At 42.3% G+C, this 22,879-nt stretch overlaps 1 protein-coding gene across 1 annotated transcript in view; it reads right to left on the bottom strand.

Annotated features, from left to right (window-relative positions):
- Window positions 1–18,105, bottom strand: part of LOC128436226 (cytoplasmic phosphatidylinositol transfer protein 1-like) — a 70,510-nt gene extending 52,405 nt beyond the window's left edge. The window contains 1 exon segment of the mRNA XM_053418012.1: window positions 18,058–18,105. Coding sequence (XP_053273987.1) covers window positions 18,058–18,105 — 48 coding nt within the window.
- Between the last annotated feature and the right edge of the window lie 4,774 nt (window positions 18,106–22,879).

Below are 22,879 nucleotides of genomic sequence, written 5' to 3'. Positions count from 1 at the left end.
CACGCTGGTGTACACTTAAGATAGTTATCAAACAACACCACACTGTTGTTATGGAAACTCTATGAAACTGAAGCACACAGTAAGCACCTTAAAGCTGTATTATGCAATCGTCGCATGTCGGTGGCCTCAAATAGCATCTGTTGGAAATTTGAGGACATTGATATCTAGAAATCTCCTGTAAGATCACAAGAGGCGACAGCACACTGGCGTGTTTACAAGGCGAGCAGGGACAGTAAGACTGCTCTGGTTTTAGGAAAAATTTAATAGAAAAAATACAATTATCTTGATACCTTCATATTTAACTACAAACAACTAAAAAAATAAATTAATATTTTGTTGACTTATGTACTAACGTTATCCAAACTATTTCCAACAATGTTCAAACCCAGAGATATTCCCCAATTTTATTCAAGGTAACAGGGTGCTTCATTTTGTTCGCCAGTTAATTGAATCAAATGTGCTTTACCTGTCTCTGCTATAACCTCTCAGGCAAACAACGCATGAGTGGACAAATACACTGCTATGTATCTGGTTTTCACTTCCACTTCCTTCCACTGTAGCTCTCCCAGTAAAGCGCTAATGCACAGGGGACCTAAGAAACCCAAGAAGGATGCAGACCAAATATTTTTGGGGATGTAATGTCAATGGCAGTGTATGATGTTGTATATTTCCGCTCACTGTATTTCCATTAGAGCCTAGTTTTGCTGCTCAAAGCCTTTTCTGATTGATTTTCTCTGGTATAATGTTCAACACGTGCTTAGTATTCTGGTCAGGGGGCCGCATGGTTCCTTTGATGAGGGGATGACAGGAACTCACAACTCCACCACACACATCAGGAATCCTTGGGTAGTTGGCAGATCGAGACATCGAGACAGCGCTCGGCTCTGCAAGGACAATTTAAATTCTTGCAGCCTCATATCACATATCACAGTGTCTGCTCAAGTATTTCACAACTTCTTTAACTTCAAATTCCTTGGCATCAACCCTCAGAACTCACAAATTCTGCAGTGTTCCTCGAGTATGCTGGCCTCTGCCCTCCAGACAGCCCCAGTCAATAAGTGGCCAGAAGTCAAGAGTTAAACTCTCATCGGGGTCTCGTCAGACTCTGCCTCCGTCTGGAAGGTTTCATCAACGCAGCTTAGGACAAAGCTACAGTCCCTCCTATTGACATCTATCCCTGACTGAGGGATGATTACCTACAAAACTAATGACATGCTAATGACTACGCAATCATATACTAAGAGGTGATTGACTCTCATTTTATCTTTTGTGTTACATCTCCTTATATAATATGTAACAGAGGATTACTGTAATTATGGTTTTAAGTAGAGTCCTTTTGGCTAAGTGTGGCCCTTTGGGTCAGCCGGCTACAAACGTCATGTGCATCCATGTTACATATAGTCAGGTTACATAACCATTACAAAACAAGTCTGTCCTAAGGCTGCCATAACATCTTTACTGACTCTTATGGGAAAGACAACCTATGGGAGGAGCTTTTTGTATGCCCGCTAATCTAAAACTGCAACTTTGTATTGGTTTCAGCACAGTATCATCGCAATCTAACGCAAACACAGAATACAGCCTAACCAGGATCTCTCAGAGCATCGTCCTCCAGCGGGAAGTTTTTTTAGATGCTGCTGTAATAAGGTGAACAAACATTCTCGAGAGCCAATGACATCCACGATGATATCAACAATACAAATGGAACTTTCACAGTGCGCCTACACGTTTATTCATCAACCTCTTTGGTTTGTTTTGACTTTGAGACACAAATCAACATCAAAATACAGGGTCAATAAATGGATAGAGGGACTTCAATTAAAATAAATCAAAAGCAAAGAAATAAGAAAATAATTGTAGAGTGCATGAATTCTTTCACACAACAGCCTTTCAAAACTATCAAAACAGCAAGGCCACTATGCTTTGTCTCAGTCATGAACTTCACTTCCCGGTATTTATGTGTTAAGCAATGCATAACAGAGCACCTTTTCAATCAGATGCCCCAATTGTCTTGCGGAGCGATTAAGTTCCACCCGATTAGTTTGGCTTATTTTCTCCGCAAATTGTCTCTTTTGTAACTCTGACGCCTCAATCATGAGTTAAATCCTCGACAAAGATGAGTGAGCGTGTTCCAGAGGCAGCCCCGACTCCAAATCCACTGATATTCCACTCAGATTGAGATTCATGATGAGTGGTTTACATCAGGAATCTTCAGTTGTCAGTCTTCTTATTGGGTTGTGATACCTTCACCTCTGTCCTGTGGAGGCTGTTGTCACTGACTGTTGTTTCTGAGTTTTTCTTCAAACATCTCACAATGTTTCTGTCATAACCTGATGTTGTTGCACTTGGTCGGCCTGTTCGATGTTTGTTGCTCACTACAACAGTAGTTTCTTTCCTTTTCAGGACCTCTCAAATTGTTGTATTATGCTCAATGTTTGTGCAATGACTCAGTTTTGCTCCTTCAAAACAGTTTGCTTCTTTTCTCACGGCTATCTGGTATTTGCGTTGGTTTATCCTTGTGAAACCCAAAGCTAAAACCAACAGTAGACATTCAGAGCTTTATATGTTTAAACAATAAATATGGCACCACCTGGGCAACCAGAAACCTCTGTAAGTTAAATTGTCGCGTATTGTTGATCCCTTGAAAAGGTGGGATCTTACAAAGGGTCCTATGTGCTAATTACAAACAAAGAGGAAATTCTGAACTATTGTCTCACACTTGTTTTTTTATCTTAATCCCAAATGTCTTAACAATAAAAATATGTTTGCAGTTTGAAGGTACTGCATTATCAGACTACAAGCCACAATGTGACTAATGCTCCTCATCTCTTAATGAATGGATAAGGACATCGCTGTTCTCGTTTCTCAAAACATAATATCTCTTGCCCCCCCCCCGCCCCCACCCCTTCCCTTTGCAAGATGTAAAGCCTTCTCACACTCACACACACACAAACACACTTACGCCAGTCAATACATCTTAGCAGGCACTTTCGCTCCTAATCCTCTAAATCACACCACAAATCAGCTGTGGTCAGGGCTGACTTAGTTGAAGAGGACACTAAAATAGGGGGAAATCTACACACACATATGCTTCATATGCGCACACACACGCGCACACGTACACTAACAGACCAGTGAGGGGGATAATCAATCCTCGCTCTTCTTTTTTAAGACCAAGGGCTAAGAACGTGACCTATACCTTTACTTCAAAGTCATGTGAGAGGAAGATAATTGTGGCCTCACACCCCTTTCTTTTCTCTCTCTCTCTCTCACTCCAACACTCTTTCTCACACACGCACACGCCAGAGGCCGAGAGTGACTGAAAGTCCTTGCCTTCACCATGAGGCCATTAAGATAAGACAGGGAGTTTATTAGCTTAATTTCAGCAGGTATTCAGTGAGTTGATGATCTCTGTGTTCCCTCATCACAATTCTCTCGTTTGGAACTGATTGAGGAAATATTGACCTTAAGTCTTCCCACTGCTGTCCCTGGAAAACCATGCATCTGCAAAGACCTCCGCTATTACTACAATCTTCTAATCCACTATTGCCCCGGTATGACCATCAAGGGAGTTGCTGTGTATCTGTGTGGCTAAAGAAAAGCAATGCAATTGCCACTACAATTAGCTACATGGGATGACGTGACAATTTAAACTTGTTTCAAATCAAAATAAAAGCCTTTAACCTTTTTTTGCTACTGACTTGAGAGCACAAACCTCTACTGAGGCCAACGTCTCATCTCGCCGTGTTAAACAAAGGCAAGAACATTCCTGTATCCGTTTTTCTGCATTTGCTAACAAATTCTTCTTCGGGTGACTCTCTGCCCCTCTACCAAAGCTCAGTAGTTTCTGAGTAATCTTGCAGACAAACAACAATGTAAACGCAATTTGGAGAAGGTAACAACTCGGCCTACTGGAATGGAATCTTACACATACACAAGGCATCATGACATTAATGGTTACCAGACAATGTATGCAAATAACTTATAATCCCTGACTTTTCCACTAGTGCTACCAAAAGGTTGAAACGAAAAAGAGACTAAACCAATATTCTTGACTTATTCTTCAAAAACCCTACAAATATTAAATAAACTATAATGTAAGACCAAGAAAATCAGCCTGAACGAAAATTTTAGTTTTGTGTTCATGAGCAAATACCATCATGTGAACATGCTAAACTAACATGAGGAAAATTGTAAACAGTATACCAGCTAAACATTCATGAATGAGCATGTTGATGTCAGCATTTAGCTTGAAGCTCGCAGAGTGTCTATAAAGTGCACAGTCTCACAGAGCTAACAGCACAGCTATAGATTCTGTCTTGTTAAAACTACACCAAACATACCCCCCGATCTTATACTGTCTGTGGACAGAAACAGATCCTTAGTGGTATTCAGATGCATTGGTCAGTTCATGCTGCATCGCCACAGCATTTAAACCTAACACTTAGTTAGAATAGGGGTGTCCAAACTTTTTATCCCGAGGGCCACATAGAGAAACAAATTTGAAGGTCTGGGCCGCTCACGCCGCCACGCCCCCCTGCCCTGGAGCGGACTGCTGGCAGTGCGCCTCGATCGCGTCGCTTAGGGTGGGGTGCGTGGCGCCACCTTGTGTCAAAACTGAGAAGTGCAATACGGTGGGCCATAGTCCTTTACATTACAATTAATTTAGCTGACGCTTTTATCCAAAGCGATTTAAAATCAGTGCATTCAAGGGAAGGGGAGAGCGGGGTAATGTGAGACACCCCCTGTATCTAGGCAACGGAACACATTTGTGGTCATGTGATCATTATGTTTTCAAGCCCCTCCCATTCCACCCTTGCCATGTAGGAGAAGTTGGTGCTGATGCTGTGGTTAGAATGTTTTTTTTAAAAATGTGATGTGTCAAAACAAATTTGATTCAGGTAGAAAAACGTATATCATACATGTTGATGAACTTCCAACATATAAAACCATGTGATTGATGCTAGCTGAAGATTAGCCTGAATTGCTAAGAGATGTTGTTTTTTCCAAATTGTTGGCTGTGGGGTAAAGTGAGAAAAACGCTGTGGGGTAAAGTGAGACATATAGCACAAGTTAAGTTTAGTTTTAAACATATTTAAGTGTTATATTGCATTACATATGTTTTATTTTAATGCCATAAAAATTGTAGAAAAGCCATCATGCAAAGAAACTACACCAGGAAGACAACCTGGGGCCAAACACCCCTCGCAGAGATGGAGAGTGAAGCAGCTGAGGTCATGCAAGGAAAGAAGTCCTTAAGAAAAGCTGGAAGGGATAGAAATATTGATAAGACAACCCTCAAAAGATTCATAAAGAAAAAAGAGAAAGGGGAAGTAAAATCAGTAGCCTGGGGTGCAGTAGCTGAGGCAAAGAGAATATTCACAGATGAGAAGGAGGAGGAGCTTGCCAAACACTTGAAACAACTAGCTGACCAGTTCCATGGCCTTGCTCCAGTTAAGTGCCGTGAACTAGCATTTGAAAATGCAGAGAAAAACAATATCCCTGTCCCTGCCAATTGGACAGAGAAACAATGTGCAGGTAAGCTAGGGTGTGCAAGATATCACATGAATCATAATAATCATAAATGTGCTTAATTGACCTATTACAACATGTGTTGTTATAGTAGTTTTAAAGTGGAAAAGGTAAGTGGATCCCTTTACCTCCTTGATTTCTCTGGCTGGGGTAAAGTGAGACACAAGACCACTTTTTTAAAAACAATCATATTTTCACTGCCCTTTGTCCTGAAGACATTCTGAGCATGTCCATTGCTAGGAAACATCCTGAATTAATGGGAAATGTGTAAATTTTACTGATATATGATTTTAGCTCGCCTAGAGGGGAGCAAATGTAAAAAAGTCTCACATTATCTCGCTCTCCCCTACCCGAGGGTACAAACCCAGAACAACAGGAATCAAGAAAGTACAATTTCTATAATAATAGAGCAAAACTACAAAGTGGTATAAGAAAGTGCCATTCAACTGCTAGGAAATTGTTTTGTTTTTTTAATTTACATTTTTTAGGAGGGCCAATTTAAAATGGATGGCGGGCCGTAGTTTGGACACCCCTGAGTTAGAATATACCACCACCTTGAATCACACCCTTGCAAATAAGAAAGCAACATTAAACCACCTGAGAGCAACAGTTTGGCTTCTTTGTTTACCTGGATCACCAGCACAGCCTATTTAGCCTCACATTTATACATCTGAGCTGAATCATAGGAAATGCTCCATGTGGAAGTGATTGGTGCAAAACCCCCGGGCAAGAGGGAAGGTAAGACTCCATCATTTGCCTCTTATTTGACAGTTATCACGGGGATGGTCTTTCACTATAATCCCTATAATCCACTCTGCTATGGGGTTAATGGTAGGGATGGATAGCCATGGTTACCATGGAAACGCTAGATGATAATGAAGTGTGTAAGCATATGGCTATCTATAGTCAGTCTAATTTGTGTGTATCTGTGTGTGTGTGCGTGCGTGGGCTAAGCTGATAGCCAATTCTTCAGTGATGCATTGCACCTGTGTGTGGGCTGGAGGCATACCAGAACAGCATGATGACCAGTATGCTCGAGTGTATTCTTACCACGAGTGTAAAAGTACTGGACGCTCATTCCTGCACGCACAAATCTTTTACGAAATCTTTGTAACAGGTGACCAAAAAAGAAGCGCCCATGAATCGTTATCAGTTTTTGGCAATCATGCGGGCACCATCCAACCATGCACCTCAGCCTGACCTGCTTCGATTTAAGAGGCCAAAAAAGTCATTAAAAGAGCTTTTGAAACCAAACACAAAAAACCTACACATTTATTATCCTAGCTAAAGCTGTTGAAATCAACTGGTAACAAGGTTTGATGCATCTGCAAAAAAACAACAACATCTGCACAGAAACCACCGGCTGCAAACAACTACGTATTATTTCCATCTCAACTCTTCGCACCTTCTCAAGCTTGTCACTACCTCTGTCTACATCTTTTCTTTCTCCCCCACTTTCCATTTGTGCATGTATTTAACCGCAAATACCTTGAATGAAAGCATCTACAGAGACTCATCTCTCACTCTCCACCCGGTCTAGCCCTGGTAAATCTATCGAGAAAAAGGAAAAAGAAGCCAGAAAGAAGGGAAAAGAGTAGCTAAGCTTTCTTTTTTATTTCTCTGCTTTGCTCTGCTCTGCCTCCTCTTCTACTGCCGAACTCTTGCCGTCTCCCGAGTCTCTCTGTGGAAATAAAGCAGGGACTGGCAGCTACTGTACAGGTACATGTGGCAGAAAAACATTGTTCTGTGCCTGTGAACACAAGTCAGACTACAGAGGGTAGGAAAAGGTCAACAGAACATTGAATTAAATTTGTTCAGATGACAAGTCACGCTTCCTAGCCTCCAGTGGTGAAGGCTGGTCAGAAAAAAAGGCAAACAGTAAACAATACAGTCAGAGATCTAATCAGTGTCGGAGCACACAGTACATGGTAGATATCGGACCACTGATAGCGTAGCCAAATAAACACGAAGCCACTTTAAAGCCGCTTTAATGCTCAAGCGATAGCATTATCAATGTGACATTGGCTGAAGTAATGGAGATATTATAGGTCTAAATCAGGCTTCAAGCACCACTCTGTGTTTATGTCCTCATCCTCTTCAAAAGGCGAGCGCATTCTGGGCTGACCTGCAGCGTGAGCTGTTTCTAGTCAGTTGAACAGTAAAAAAGCTCATAAAGCTGTCAAGAACAACCAACTATTTTTAGTCTAGAGCGCTGTCCAAATGCAACTTATATTAAGATGACCCTGAACAAATTAAGAGCCAAAAATGGAGGCCAACAGTCCTGGTTAACCTTCCAAGGTAACAGGGCATGCCGCCCATAGCTTAAAGGCAAACAGATTGAAAAGATTATACCGACAAGATTATGACCCATTTTGAAATAGAGCACAAATAGGCACTTGTGCGACGAATTCAATCTCAAAACACTGTGGCTCTAAAAGAGAAATGCGCTGGGTTCACTCAGACAACATTAGTCATCAAGTCATTTCTCTGCCTTTAGTGAATTGAAACACCAGCAATCTGATATTGATTCAAGGTTTTAAGGCACCATGTCAACAGTTAAGTGCCAGGCAGCACTTAAAATAAATGACAAATTACATACAGGGGAAAACAAAACCCCTTCAATATCGTAACATTGCTCATATTCTCTCTTTATAAAGTATTTCTCTGCATCACAACAAGAATCAGTCTTCACTTACTCACTATGTTTGTTGTATAGTATTCTCCAACACCTTTTTCTGACAACAGAGTAACGTGTGTTACTCTGTTGTCAGAAAAAGGTTTATCACGTGAACCACACCCACTCCCAAATCTCCTCCTCTGCTTCTAGAGAGAATCTGCTCAATAATTCATAAAACACATACAAGTTGTGGAAATGCGGTTGTGGCAGGACAACAAAAATAACAGTCTGGTCTGCAGAGTGTGCATGAGCCGGCAGTGAGAACTGCAGAGGTTGTTATGGAGGTGCAGAAACCCACTGATGGCTGTTGAGAAGATGAGTCAGTTGTGGAATACGACTTCAACATTGCATGAGCACTGTCAGTTAGTTTCAAACAATTAATCAGTCATACATTTATTCAGTCATTAGCATGTGGGAAACACAGTTGGCTCACTTCTAACTGAATGTGGATGGTGCATTAGGACCCACAGTCATAAACTGTGGAAACACATGGATGTAGCATGTGAGGTGTCACCAACACCCACTCATTCTAAACGTTTTGAAAAACTAGCGATAGTACGATGTTGTCTAAAGCATTCATCTTGAGTGAAAATGTAATAGGTTTCCTTCACCATTTAAAGGGTTTGTTATTTATTTAATAACCATGTAAATAACATGCCTCCCTATTATGCACTAAAACCTGATATAACAACAACAGAATGAGGCCAACATGAGAGACATTCGTTTTTATTCAGTGTTTAAAGAGGAATGATCCACTCTGCTGCAGCACAGCTATTTTTGGCCAAAACTGAAAAATGCAATAGTCAGCTATGTGTGAAGCAAAACTGTCACTGTATGTATTCCCTGCTGAGTGCTGCTAAAAAACTGCTCAAAAAAGAAAACTTCACAATGATCAATGCAAATATGACTAGATGTTTCCATGTTTCCACAAAACACTACATCTTCATCATTTTACCAATCCTCCTTAATTCCTTCGTGCATTACTTCCTTGAGAATAGGAAAAAAGACACATCCAACCAAATTATAAACTTCCTGTAGTTTCTGTCATCCCTCCTAAAGTTAAAGTCACTCAACTACAGCCTGTAAAGTGTGTACAAATCTACTTTCAGGTGCTTGGCTTCGAGCAGCAGATGGACGCCTCTAACATTAAGTACTGTGGACACGCTGGGAAGCTTCAGCTCTCAAAATAATTCCATTAACCACTCTCGTCTTCTGTCCAGCCTCTCAGCCTTTTACCATATTTGTACATATTTGGGTAATTTCTAAACACACGTCGATTCACAATTATTTCGGGGACTAATTCCAAGATCACTCCTTCAAATTCATCAGTCCTGATGATGTTCAACAAAATGTTAATTCTAATGTAAGCCCAGTGCATCAGCTGTTCCCGAGATACAGTTCAACCAAGTGATCCCTCAAAGAACAGAGGAGATGTCTGCACTGAACGCAGGAACGAGAGCGGCTGCTTTCCAAACCTTTTCAGCCACAGATTACAGATTTAGGAGCGGCCTTCAGACTGTGCCTGCTGGTAGAAAACATTGTATCCCTCCTGTGACTTGGTCTTGCAGCAGAGTCGGTTGAAAAAATTCCCCTTTTCTCTCTACGCTGACAAGAGGCACGTTAAAGTGCATAAAACGGCTGCAGCACATAAAAAGTGTAGTGTTTTTCTTCAAAATGGATAAACTTGGTTTATGTGAGGTTTGTAGATATTTAATGAGTATGCCTCTGAATAATTTATGTTGATACCTGGTGAACTAATCTTTTACTTTAACAATTACAGTCATAGCAAACCGATGTTTTATTCAAAAGGAAAACACACAGAACAGAGCCCCATAACCAAGCGACACTCCCTACTGTTTTCCATTTCATGCCACGTTATTTTTCAAAGAGCCATCAACGCGCTTTTAATCTCTTTCAATATGTTAGGTAACCAGTGTTCCACTTCATCAGCCCGCTGCGCTCATCTGAGCATCTCAGGACTGCGGCGCTGGATGCTGCAGTCCTGCGATGTCGCTGAGCAGCTTACAATGTGGAGACAAGACAACGAGGATGTGCACTGTTGTGTGTACGCCTGTTACTGATAAATAATAGAAACATGCACACATGGACTCAGAGTGTGGGTGTGACGAGAGAGAGACAAACAGAATTTGTTCCGCTGATAAGCCAAACAGCCCCTCTGACTGTCAGCAAGGCGTGAGGATCTAATGTAGCCCGTGTGTTACGAAACGGCCTCTCCGCCGAACAAACACACGCATGCACAAACACACAGGGCCATCTAGGAAATGAGAATAGGCCTTATCCATGGATAATGGTCCATCACAACCCATGATGGTTTCCTTTTGGAGAGTAAATGGCAGTAAATGGGATGTTGATTGAATCACAGCATAGTCATGTATACCAGATGGCAAAAGGGCCTTGCACCTTACCATGACACCAAGACACAAACAGCATCTAACTGGCTCTTATTTTCTAAACAATCCCTGGTGTGGATGGGAGGGGTCCACCCATAAAAAAAGGAAACAATATTCTGAATACATGACTGGGAGGGTGTGTGCTAAATTACATTGACGTCATGTTGTTTGCTTCGAAGTGTTTTGTGTGTTGGCGAGCGTCCATCTACTTGACCATAAGCCCGGACCTCCCTGTGTGAACCGGGACGAGAAAAGAGAATTCCCCTCCAGTGTAGTCTGACTTTACATGACTTTATATTACATTTCATTACATCACTCTTTCTGAACACAACAACCCCCAGCCCTCCAAGGACACCGTCTTCTTTAATTACCTAGCCTCAGACAACAGTTAGATTTGGCTGGAGAGATGCCCCCGAGTCCACGCTGAGCTATTGCTTGTTAGCTCTTGCTGCTGTTCAGTCGTCCCAGCCTGAAGGTTCATGAAATGAAATGCAGGCGTCATGGAAACATGCTCCAGCACTGAACAATGGCAACCAATCTTGTTAAAGAGCTTTTATTAGAAAGTGTTTTTTAACTAACTAGCAATCGCAAATTAGTGGCGTGACCTTCTTTTGCCTTTTGTGAAGATTTTCATCCCCTTAATATTGAAAGGGGGCAGTGTCGTGTTTAAAGGCTGACACAATGTGTGTCTATCAAACACTTCTATGAATATCATTTGATGATAATCCTTCCTGGGCAAAAGCACAATATGGCACAGCAGTTCTAATCCTATTACAGTACTTTGTGGATCCACTACAACACAAGGTGTTGTATCAGGTGTTGACGCCACTTCTGAGTGTAAGCAGCTTTTTGTCTTTGGTACATTCATATGAATATCTCAACATAAGCTGTGCAGATGCAGCTGTGCAGCGTGAACACCGCAGTGTGTGGCCCAATGACGTTTTAGTACAGTGATTCAAGTGGCGTTTTTGGCAAGCGTTGGTTGTTCTGCATTGAAGGAAATTAAATTGTTCTAATGAGTCCTGGCTAGACTGAGATTTGGAGGGATGCTTATGCCTTGAAAATAACAACCCAGGTGTCCTTCCACAGTCCATCCATCTGGCCAGCCCCACATTCTCCCATTTATATAGTCATCCATTCATAAGTAAACTAATCCATCTTCAAAGAGAGCAACTAAAGAGCAACCTCCTTTTTTAAAGTCATTACAGGATTACATTTGTATTACAAATCTAGATACACACTTCCAAATATGCAGAGTGGAAACGAAGGAACTGTATTTAAAGATGGAAAAAATAACTGCTCCTCAAAAGTGAAGCCAAACCGCCTCGATCACTGTATAACTGGATGGGGCAGAAACCAAAATAGAAATAAATCTTCCTCAAAAACTGTTTCTTACATTTTCGGTAGTTCCAAACACACTGACGTGAGGTTAATTATTTTTGATGCAATACAGGCTGAATTTTCATGATGGACATCTGAGACTGACTCCCGATTGGTCGAGCACATTTATCAGCTGGAGTCAGGACCTTTATACCGCGGCTCAATGCCCTGATCACTACTGCGAAGATTCTGCTCCAAATGGCCAAGATGGCAGTGTTAGGATATTTTGCCCTCATTTCTGGTAATGGGAGGAAGTCTAGACACATGTCTATCATTATAAGTCTATGGTGTGAAACAGCTGTTTAGAGCTCTGCTGAAAAAGCTCCACTGCCAGTGAATAGCAAGCATAGTGCTAAAATATGGTTACACCTTTGGGTTTACTGTGCATATGCCAGACTGTGCCCTGAGTCATTAGCCCAGCACATGTCTCAGAGAAGATTACAGTCTTTCACTATCAGCTGTTGCCATAATCTTTCAGTTCTTGCCAAATAACACCCCATCCAACAGCATATCAAACCAAAGGGTAAAAACCTTCCATCAACCACACTGAATAAACTCAAAACGCATAGTTGCTCAATTTATTCAGTGGCCTTCACTAAATGTCATTACGCTTTGAGTCACAACATATAATGGGAAAAAAAGGCTCCTCTTCTGCTCCAGCTCTGCTTCCCCCTGAAAGAGTACAAGCTTTTGTGAAAGCCTTGAGCAGCCAATGCATTCTGGGCCTTTGAAAGTCTGAGCACAAACCTAAGAAGGACTCAGGAGCTCTTTTCACCGCACATAGAGCTATTAGGATGCAGAATTAAAGTTGCAAGGAAAAACTTGACATTGATTAACCAAAGCCGTGTTATGGGAGAGTAAAGTTTCGGAAAGCATGGCGAGCTGCCGGAGGCACCCAGTGACTCAGGTCAGCCAAAGGTTGGGCAATGTCAGCATTCTTCTTGTGAGCTTGAAAAGGGGCACGTCAGCCAAAGACAGGGAGGTGTAAGTGAGAGCTGCTGCATCAGAGACAGACATAATGGTAGATAGAGTGGGAGAGGGAACACATCTATCTGAGTCTCCCGTGATGCATCACCTCTCTATCCTTTCAAGAAAGGGTGCGGTGGCTGATGAATGGCTCTGCTCACAGGAGATGAGCAGAGCGAAGCTAGCCCCAAGGCACTGGAAAGCGAAGATTATTATTTCTTGACAAAGTGGATTTGGTTAGAATTACATCTGAATCTTTTCTGAGATGTAACTTCAAACCAATACTCAGAGGCTATAGTATCTTGTGACTCAACTCAAAGTTACAGAACTTCTCAAGAAGTTCCTGAATTTCTTGATTTGGTAAGAGTTATACCGAGTCATCCTGGTCCTACTTATTACATAACAAACATCATGGGAGCAAATGTTTTAATTTGTGAGGACTTGGGAATCAACAGTAACCACTCCACATGACAAAACCTATCGCAGAACCATTTTGGTAAAGATCTAACAAACAAGATACAAACTAATAGGGCTATCCCTTGAAAGTCGACTAACAACTCGATTCTTCAAGTTGAGAAATCAGGGATGGGTTGTGTACTTCAGTATGTTTCAGTTCACAGAAGCAGCAGCAGAGTGAAGGCTCCTCGTTGGCTGGTCTCTGATATAAAATCGGCCCACCACCTCAACTCGTCCTGTACGCTTGGTGAAGAAGTCTGCAACAGGTACAGGCAGCTGCCCAGTCAGGCTCTGAGATAACATCATCTTCTGCCTGCTGCATACTGATGGTGAATTTACAGCTCACAGCGACATCTCGCTGAACCCCATTAAAAAATGTATTACATTTGAAATATTCTCCGTATAGTGAAGCATGTACTGGGCATGTACATGTACGTTCAAGTGTAAACAGAAGGGAGATTGTCTATGCTGGAGTTGATTGCTTACTTGAAGTATTTATAATGCTTTGCATTCTCCATCATTAGTGATAAGGACCAATCAGGAAGCAAATAGGGTTGATTGAGTCATCATTTTCTAACATCGATTTTTGCCTTTTCAACCTACAATTCAGCTCGGGAGTGCTCCAACTAAAATAGGAGTGGCAGCATTTCCATTATTATACTGGATCTGTTGTGGACAGCAGGCATAGCAACAGTGATGCGTGTTAACACTAAAAAACATAAGTGTGGATGTAGACTAAGTGTTAGAACAACCCTATAAACTAACTTGTGAAGTTTAAATATGGTGATAACTTTCTTCATGCCAAGTTAAAGACAATGTTAAACTATTCTTTGAAGCTAAAAAATACAACTTGTGATTATTTTTACGATTTCAACCGAGACTTCACAGAAAGTAGGAAAGTTATTACTTTTGATTCCTTACTGGAAGTATAAGGAGAGAAAAGGCAGTAGAGCCATGCTGGGCACGTAACCAGACAGGCGAGAGATGATTAAGATGACAGAGAGCTGAGGCTCACAGAACAACTCATACCCTGTGTCGCTCCTAAATGATTTCTTTAGTGAGTATGGTGTTTGTTAAACTTGTATAAACACTGCTCCAACATCTGGTGTAGTAGGAGTGGGATGACGCACCACATCCAAGTAGCAGACCGTAATCTCTTCCCAGAGACAATACACAGAGAGACGTGACCTTGCTTGTCCCTATGACTCCAAATCTAAGCGTGCGCACACACACACACACACTCAGAATTAGTGCAGGACTGTAGGGGATTTCAAAGGGAAAAAAATCTCCCAGAACTTCCCGCATTATCCCCCACTCCTCCCTCTAGTCTTTCCGTCCTCTCTGCCATCCTTTCCCTCCGTCTGTGCCCTCAGCTCGGTCCATACGCAGTCAGCCCTAAGTGCTTCATCCTTGCTCACCGTCAATCCCATTCCACCATTCCTTCTTTAATCCCGTCACTCTTTCCAGGCGTTCCCCTTCCCTCTCCCCTTTTGGACAGGCAGGAAACACGGAGTGAACTTTTGGGAGACACTCAATGTGCGCAGCCACGATAAGAACAAGCCGCGCAAGCCACCGCCTCCCTCCGCTACGTTTCCCTCTGGACCACCAAGTCGACTTCTTTCTAAGTTAGGACCATGACAATGATAGCCTGCTTCCTGGGATTCATCCAAATAGGGCTGTGTCATTGTTTATATTAAAAAAAAAAGAACCAACATGCAGCTGGCCAGCCTGCGCAGTGGTGGTGAAAAGACGACAGCTTGTTTGCTGAAATGCATGATTCTAATGCTTCCATCCCTTGTTTCAACCTTACATGTTGAATGCCGAGTCAAAGGTGCTTTGCAGTACATTATCTACTGTGATCAAAAGTTTCCACTTTAATCCCACACACTCACACACTTCTCTTCTACTTTAAATAGATTTCTAACACTTTCATTACTCATCACATTTTGCTTCATTACACGTGTTCTTAGGAATCCTCATCTTGGCCTAAAGCTTTCACAAATAAACAAATTCACACAAAGAACTGTTATCAGTCTGAGGCGGCAGGGTCTTCACTGTGGACATCAGGTAAGATTTGGCCTGCAATGCAAAGGAAGGGATTCTCTCTGCATCCCCTGACAGTGACAGGAAGTTACAGCAGCATATAGTGATAGGTTTGGTCTTAATGTTAAAAGTGTTCATCATTTGTGTATTTACGAGTACAACTGAAGAGGGCAAATGCAAAGTGCAACGATTTTGTCTCTGCAGAATGTGACGGAAGTTGCAGGTCTATTTGTATTTCTGCTCATTAGCATTATCAAATTGTTACAGGCATGATATTGTGTTGGACTAAAAGCAGTTTTCAATGCTGTGTTTTCAGACCTTTACTCCAGAAAATAAGCGTTGCACATATTTCAGAGTTTGTATTTCACATATGAAGAACGCAGCAGCAGATTGCACAGGTCAGATCCGTTCACAACAACAGGAAAGTGTCCCAAGTATTCATGCGAGAGCTGGCACCAGCGTACAGCATGCAGGAAATCTAGTGTCATTGTTTATAGCACACCAACACCGGCTTTAGCCCTTATCGCCAAAAGCTCTCAAATTCTGCTGTCTCTCCAATTTGACATCTTCCCCTGCTTCTTCTATGTGTGTGTGGCTCCTCTTTTTCATCTTGAGATATCTGTACTCTAGAGACTAGTAACGTCAGCACACCCATTCGCTCCCTGTGAATTTTACAGACATGTTCCTGCAGTATTCTCACGTGGGCACACCCGGACATTTTTCTTTGGGGGGCCGGCAGGAAAGGTTCGATAAAATGTCAGGTGCGATGGACTCGAACATCTGAGCTCTCATGTACAGCGTTTCCGGACTACGGTGCATCTCTGTGAGCAGCTTCATTTTTTTGAGGTTTCACTATTCTTCCTTCTCACAAACAACCTTCAGTTGTGACGTGACATAAAAACTCTCACTACTTCTCTCGGCTTGATGGTAAAGCCTGATTTACTGAACGGAAAATGCACATATGAATGCACACACCCACACGAGACACAAGCATGCACTTTCAGACAGGCACACTGTAGAGGTATTATAGAGATGTAGAACATAATACCCTTGTATTAAAAGGAGGGAATTTCCAGTCTGACCACAGGTTTCTGCATGAGTCATGTTACACCTTTCTCATGGCCGGTGGGGACAGAGTAAAGCAGCCTGGTGGCGACCAGGAAGAATAACAAACACACTATTCTTGTCAAGAGTTTCATGTTAATGTGGAGCCCTTTTGTCAGCCTGTAAAACAAAACAGGCAGAGATCTCATCCCACATCATCCACGCTGATCCTCTCCAGGTCCTCGAAAGCCTTTAAACCAGTCCTGAGAGAACAGCACATACACTTGATGCAGTTCACAGGAGGTTACACATGCTGGTGCAGAATATTCACCGCATCGCTAGAGCTAGACATTGAAAGGAAAAGAATCGAGAGCAAGCAGGCTTTTGATTTGTTCTGCCTCCATCTCTCCCTCTCTTTCAACTCACAATCTGAAAATCACAAGATGTCAGTTGAGACGTTGCTCTGCAGCGAGACCATTGTTCCACCTAACGGCCTTCAGCTATAAGAAAGACCACCAACACCCATGCAACGCCAACAACAACAACACAAGCCGTGGGGATGAGTAAGAACACAATGACACAGGTGATTAAAAAGGGACCTATTGTGCTGTATGGCTGTGCGTGCCAGGACAAGAGAGCAATCACCTACACCTTTTAATTTTAGACCTGATTTGTGAAACCAGATAGAGGCAAACAGGCGGAATGCAGACAATGGCTCTTTCTCTGAGGTAAGAGTCGGAGCGGCACAAGTGCAACTGTATAGCACGACAACACAGCTGAGTGGGGAGAAGCCCTGCTAAGTGTTAGTGTGTTAGTGTTGCCAAGTGCCACCAATGGGGCAGCATTCACATTGTGTGTGCGTGTATGTGTGCGTGTCTGACTGTGTGTATTTTTGTAGGACCTTTTCCAGCATAAACACTGACCTTGTCAGAACCAGTTGACCTCATGGGGACCGAAAGCCTGGTCTAAATAAGGTAGAACTACATTTCTCAGGTCCTGGATAAGCTTAATATGTGAATAGTGGTTAGGCATGAACTGGTAACGGTCATTGTTAAGGATCAGGTTTATGTCAGGCTGTCAACAATGAATGGAACTGCAATGAATGGAAGTAGGGTTAGCTGAGTGTGTGTGTGTGTGTGTGTGTGTGTGTGTCTGATCATAATAAAAAGTACTACTAATAATAATAGTAATAATAATAATAAAAATAATCCCACATTGTTATTCTTACATCATCTAATCATAAATCTACAGATTATACCAACTGATGGAACTGTTTCCTGAGGTCCCTGAGTAAACCCTGCTGTCTCTGTTCCATCTCATCGATCCAGGCTATACTCCGGAACCAGTCCGAGGGGGTGAGGGTGATCAAACAAACAGAGTTGTCAACTTGAGCCCAGCGGGACGGTTTGCAGGGACTTGTAGTTTCTCCCTCACTCCCTCTTGCCACATGTGCGGAGCGGCGCATCCCTGTGAGGGGCAGAGAGAGGTCCGGGCAGCAGCCGGACCCCGGACCACACAAAAGAGAGGAGTAGAAAACCCAGAACTTACCTCCTCCACGGTGAGGGGCATGCATATCCTGTACTCCTTCAGCAACATCTCGTCCTGCCCTCCGCGCTTTCTCGGGTAACGTGTTCACTATGTGTCACACTGGCCAAAGTGGACGCTCCCTGCTGCTGCCGCCCGACGGGATGAGTGTAGTACCTGGAGACGTGTCAGCGCATGTGGGAGGATGAGATACACTCTGAGAGCTGCTGCTGAGTAGTTTCATCGGGGCCGAACGGACCCTCTCTGCTGCTGTGGAGGGGGGGGGGTGGTCCAGGATCATCCCCTCCTATCACGCTGACGAGTCAAGTCACATGCAAGCAGCCGGAAAACAGGGGATTCGTGACTTCAGAATAAGAGTGTGAAATGTGGCCTGATAGAAATCTGCAGATTATATTCCTCACGTCTGCTGTATGTACTCAGAAACAAAAACCTGAAAAAAGGTTTAAGTTTTTATTTGTTTTGCCTGAAGCTGTTTGTATCAAAGATAGCCTTATGAAGAGTTGTTTTCAGACATGATGGAAGTCTGGAGATCTGGGTCCGGAGTTTCTCCAGAGATAGCCTTAGAAATGCACAACTCAGCAGGAGATTATCCGCTCAGTCGCATTCATAACAATCAGGAATCGCCGGAGTTTCAGGCAAGGGCTGATGCTGCGGGCAACAGGAGACAGGAGGTTAACATATTCATTCCTCTGCGGAGATTACGTGAATTTGACCAAGGGACATGGTGGGCTCTCTTGATGTTTCAGACCGTGACTTCTATGTGTGTAACAACGCTTTAATGTGTTACCTTCAACATACACGCGCCCACTCATTCGCAGTAGGTCCTGTTTAGGTGCACAGACAGTCCAAAGGCCTTGAACATTTGCATTCACACAAACAGCCCCTCCGGAGAATGTTTGGAAGATCTCTGGAGTTCAGTGCAAGTCTGAAAGTGGCTCCACTGTTCCACCTTTCTCGGGCCCCTCAATAAGGGCAGGATCACACATAACTCCACGTGAAGCCATGCTCTGATTTGCCTCTCCACAGGATCAAAAATGTTTCATTCGCCTCCTCACTCTCTCAGATTGAAAGTAAATAGGAGGCAAAAGTTCACACAGATCATGTCTGTCTCCTTATAATCAGCTGGTTAGTCAAGGCCCTGCCCGGATCCAAAAAAGAGCGATATCACAAGGCACGGGGATAACTGGATGAGCAATTAAACAATGTGAGTGGTATCTTTGAAACTACTTGGTTTAATGATGAACTAACTGTTTCAATAGGGTCTGTGTTGGTTAGAAAGCAGATTGGAGCCTGATCTTATCTGAACCTCTGTGTGGCATCAATGATACCAAACAAACCTGTGAGCTCAAATTGCCACAAAGGCCTAATTCTGCATGTCCCACTTTTGACTAAGGTTTGTCTTTGAGACATCTGAGAATGTTTGACCATGCCCCAAGAGGGGCCCAGGTAGGGACATCTCGAAGGGCAGAGACAGAATCTGATTGGCTCCTGAAGTGTGAAGTGTCTTAAAGAAATTGTCTCTTACTAACAATACTTACAATAATTGTTACAATTTTCCACGACTTTTACTTTTCTAAGCTTTTTTGAAGTACACGATATGCTTGAATGTTTTTCAAAATACTTTAAATGATAGCCTCAAAGCCAATACCAGTTAACTAGGAATTACTTCAATGTGCACCTTACTGAATCAGAAATTGTCCATGGAATGTTGGACAATTATAAGCCTCTCTGTGTAATTGATTTAAAAATTGTTAGACATTTCACCATTAAAGTAGAATATCTGCTTCAAAAAAGGCAGGAATGTATCAAGGGCCCCAGGCATAAGGGACCTGGAGGGCCAGACCAACCCACCCCCCCCCCCCTCCCCCTGTAACACATGATACCAAACCACATCATTCCAATCTTTAAACGTTTCATTTACTATCAAAATTGGAAACAAAGTGCATATTGTGGAAACTCATACATAATATTAAAGTTGAGTTAAGTTATATTGCATACACCCAGGCACATCATACACAAACAGTTACATGGTATAGTCTTCAACCAAACCTCGCAGGCCAGAGATAAACTCGCTTTTTAGCCACGTGTTTGCATAGACAACCAAAAAGCGCAATCGGTCACATACTTGCTGGATGCTATAAATATCAGAGTATTTGACTAGAGGGTGCAACATAAAGCAAAGACCATGTAGAATTTTCATATTCACATTCTGTAATTGAAAAGCAGGGCAACACTGTACAACGTTAGTCTGTGGTTGGAGATCACAGTAAAAAAAAGGGGGGGTTAGGACTCAGGACATTGCATGCCTTGCCCACCCTGCTAGGACAGACCTGGATACATGACCCACAGAACTCTTTACATTGAGGCCTCCTGTCAGACTGATCCATATATTACTGTATCCTGACCTAGTTCTTTAAATCAAGTGTTATTTTCCTGCATTAAAAATTAAGATTAAAAGTCTTGATACTGACATTATACATTTACTTATTTTTGTTGGAAACAAACAATCTCAACTCAGAAGTTTTGCCCTCTTGTTGAAATAGGGACATTTGAGTCCATACAAAGTTAATCTGCTGTAGATCAGTGTTTTTTGGCCATAGTAAACTATTCAGTACGTTCTATTTCAATCAGATCTGGTCTTTATAATTTATTTATTATTTGGTTCACGTAAGGGGATCATGATACAGCTGAGTGAGCAGCATTATCGACTCGGCTGATGAAATGTTATCATGCCTGGGCTAGCTGAGTTTATTATCCACATAAACAATATTCATCTGTTATTATTTGAAGTCCATCACCAGTATCCCAATGTTCTCACTGACTGACTTTTACTTTGAAATGTTTGACCGGATGTGGAATTGCCTCATGCCTTTACCCACACACTGATCTATCAGGGTTACTGCCAGAAGTGAAGCGATCCCACTGCTGAGAAATGAAATATGTGCTGTTCAAATATGTGTTGGTCAGAAACAGAATCAGATGTTAAACTTCTTGTTTTTCAAACTTTCATGGATGAAAAAAGTCAGAGATGGGCAGGAGGAGAAAAAGAATGAGGAGGAGGAGGAGGAGGAAGAGGAGGAGGAGGAGGAAGAGGAGCTCGGCATTCTGTGGTTTGTCTTCCTCCGGTTGTGAAAGCACAGGAGTCGGAAAATAGAAGCAGCAGAAGCCCCGGCCCCCGTCCTGCCTCCAGCCAGGGCCCCGCTGACACACATCGGCCGCAGAACAGGAAACATCCCCGCACTGCTGCACCGAGCACATGCACATCTGTCTCACTCACACACACAGTCGTGTCTCGTTTATTACAGAGGACATGGTATTAACTTATCTTCTTTTCCTGAAGACTTGCTTCCGGCCTTATTCCTAGTTACCACTTGCCTAACTTTAACTTTAACTTTAACTTTAACCTTAACCTTAACCTAAACCATAACCTAAACTTAAACCTAACCCTAATCTAATAGTGATCTACTCACCACTATGCTGATGTAGGGCTTTGTGAAGTGTTTGAGTCCACAAAATACTTTTGGAGTCTAGCAGCGTTTCAGCCAAACAGGGTGTCAATGACAGAGCATGGAGTTGAATTTGAATGTCAGGGCTTGCGGACACTTGGATGACACCACAGAGGCAGTTTGGAGGTATGTTGTGTTTTTTTACATCTGAAGAAGGATTCCATTTACTTCCGTTGTATTTGATTTGGCTGCAGCACTGTTTACCCCTGAAACTCCAAACACGTTCATGGACTCAAACACTTCACCCGCCCCTCCATTGGCAGAGCAGTGATTGGATGATGAGTGAATTTTCATTTTTCGGTGAACTATCCCTTTAACCTCAATCCAAACATAAACTTAACCTCAACTTAACTTGAAATGGGTCTTTACTTTAAAATTGACCGATTTATGTTATAGAGATTTGCTTTTTCCTCGTAAGGAACACAAGTCCCCTACAATGTGACTGTAAACAGATTTAGGTCCCCACAATGAGTAACACCTGGACAACAGACCCAGAATGCCTTTCACACACACACACACACACACACACACACACACACACACACACACACACACACACACACACACACACACACACACACATACACAAACTACAAGCTGAGAGAGTCACAGAAAGCACTGCCAGTTGCCCAATGCATGTTATTTGCATGCTGATGTTAAGAATGGCAACTCTCATAAAATATTTCAGATATCAATAAGTACAACATTTGTCTTTAATCTTTTTGTTATAGTGTAAGCTTCATACAGTAGAGTGAGTAAGCTAACAGATTGTTTGTTGTTAAGTGCAAAATAATAATAATAGTATTAAAAAAATTAACTCTATTTAGACTCAATTTATATAGGAGTTTTAAAAACTTTGAACACTGATGTAAATGCTCCCATCTTCTCCCCTTGCTGTTCTCATGGCCTCAGTTACCCTGAGGGATTTCCACTTAAAAGCAAGGGCTCCTGTGCCTAATGCAGATATTGCTGCACACCCAAGCATTACAAAATAATATACCTCAGCCCAGTGACAAGAAAGACAACCCAGCATCTGTGATCACTGGCTTCCTTTGAGTAAAATTAGCCACACTTGCTCCTTTTGTGTCAAAATAGAGAGAACTACAAAAAAAGGATTCACTTTATATTCAGGTTGTAACTGTCAGCTGGTAAAACCTTTGATTTATTTAGCCATACTCAGCAAAACTCCCATTAATATTTATGGGACGAAGATGCTGACGTACAACATTTTCCACTGTCAGCAAACATTCAGCACTTCCATACGAAATGCAGTATATTCCTGCTAACATGGTCAACCCTCTGAAATAGACTTTGAATTT

Source organism: Pleuronectes platessa, chromosome 3, assembly GCF_947347685.1.
Source record: "Pleuronectes platessa chromosome 3, fPlePla1.1, whole genome shotgun sequence".
In the NCBI taxonomy this organism is placed as follows: domain Eukaryota; kingdom Metazoa; phylum Chordata; class Actinopteri; order Pleuronectiformes; family Pleuronectidae; genus Pleuronectes; species Pleuronectes platessa.
The sequence above is the reverse complement of the archived record's forward strand: the minus strand, read 5'-3'. Positions and strand labels throughout refer to the sequence as shown.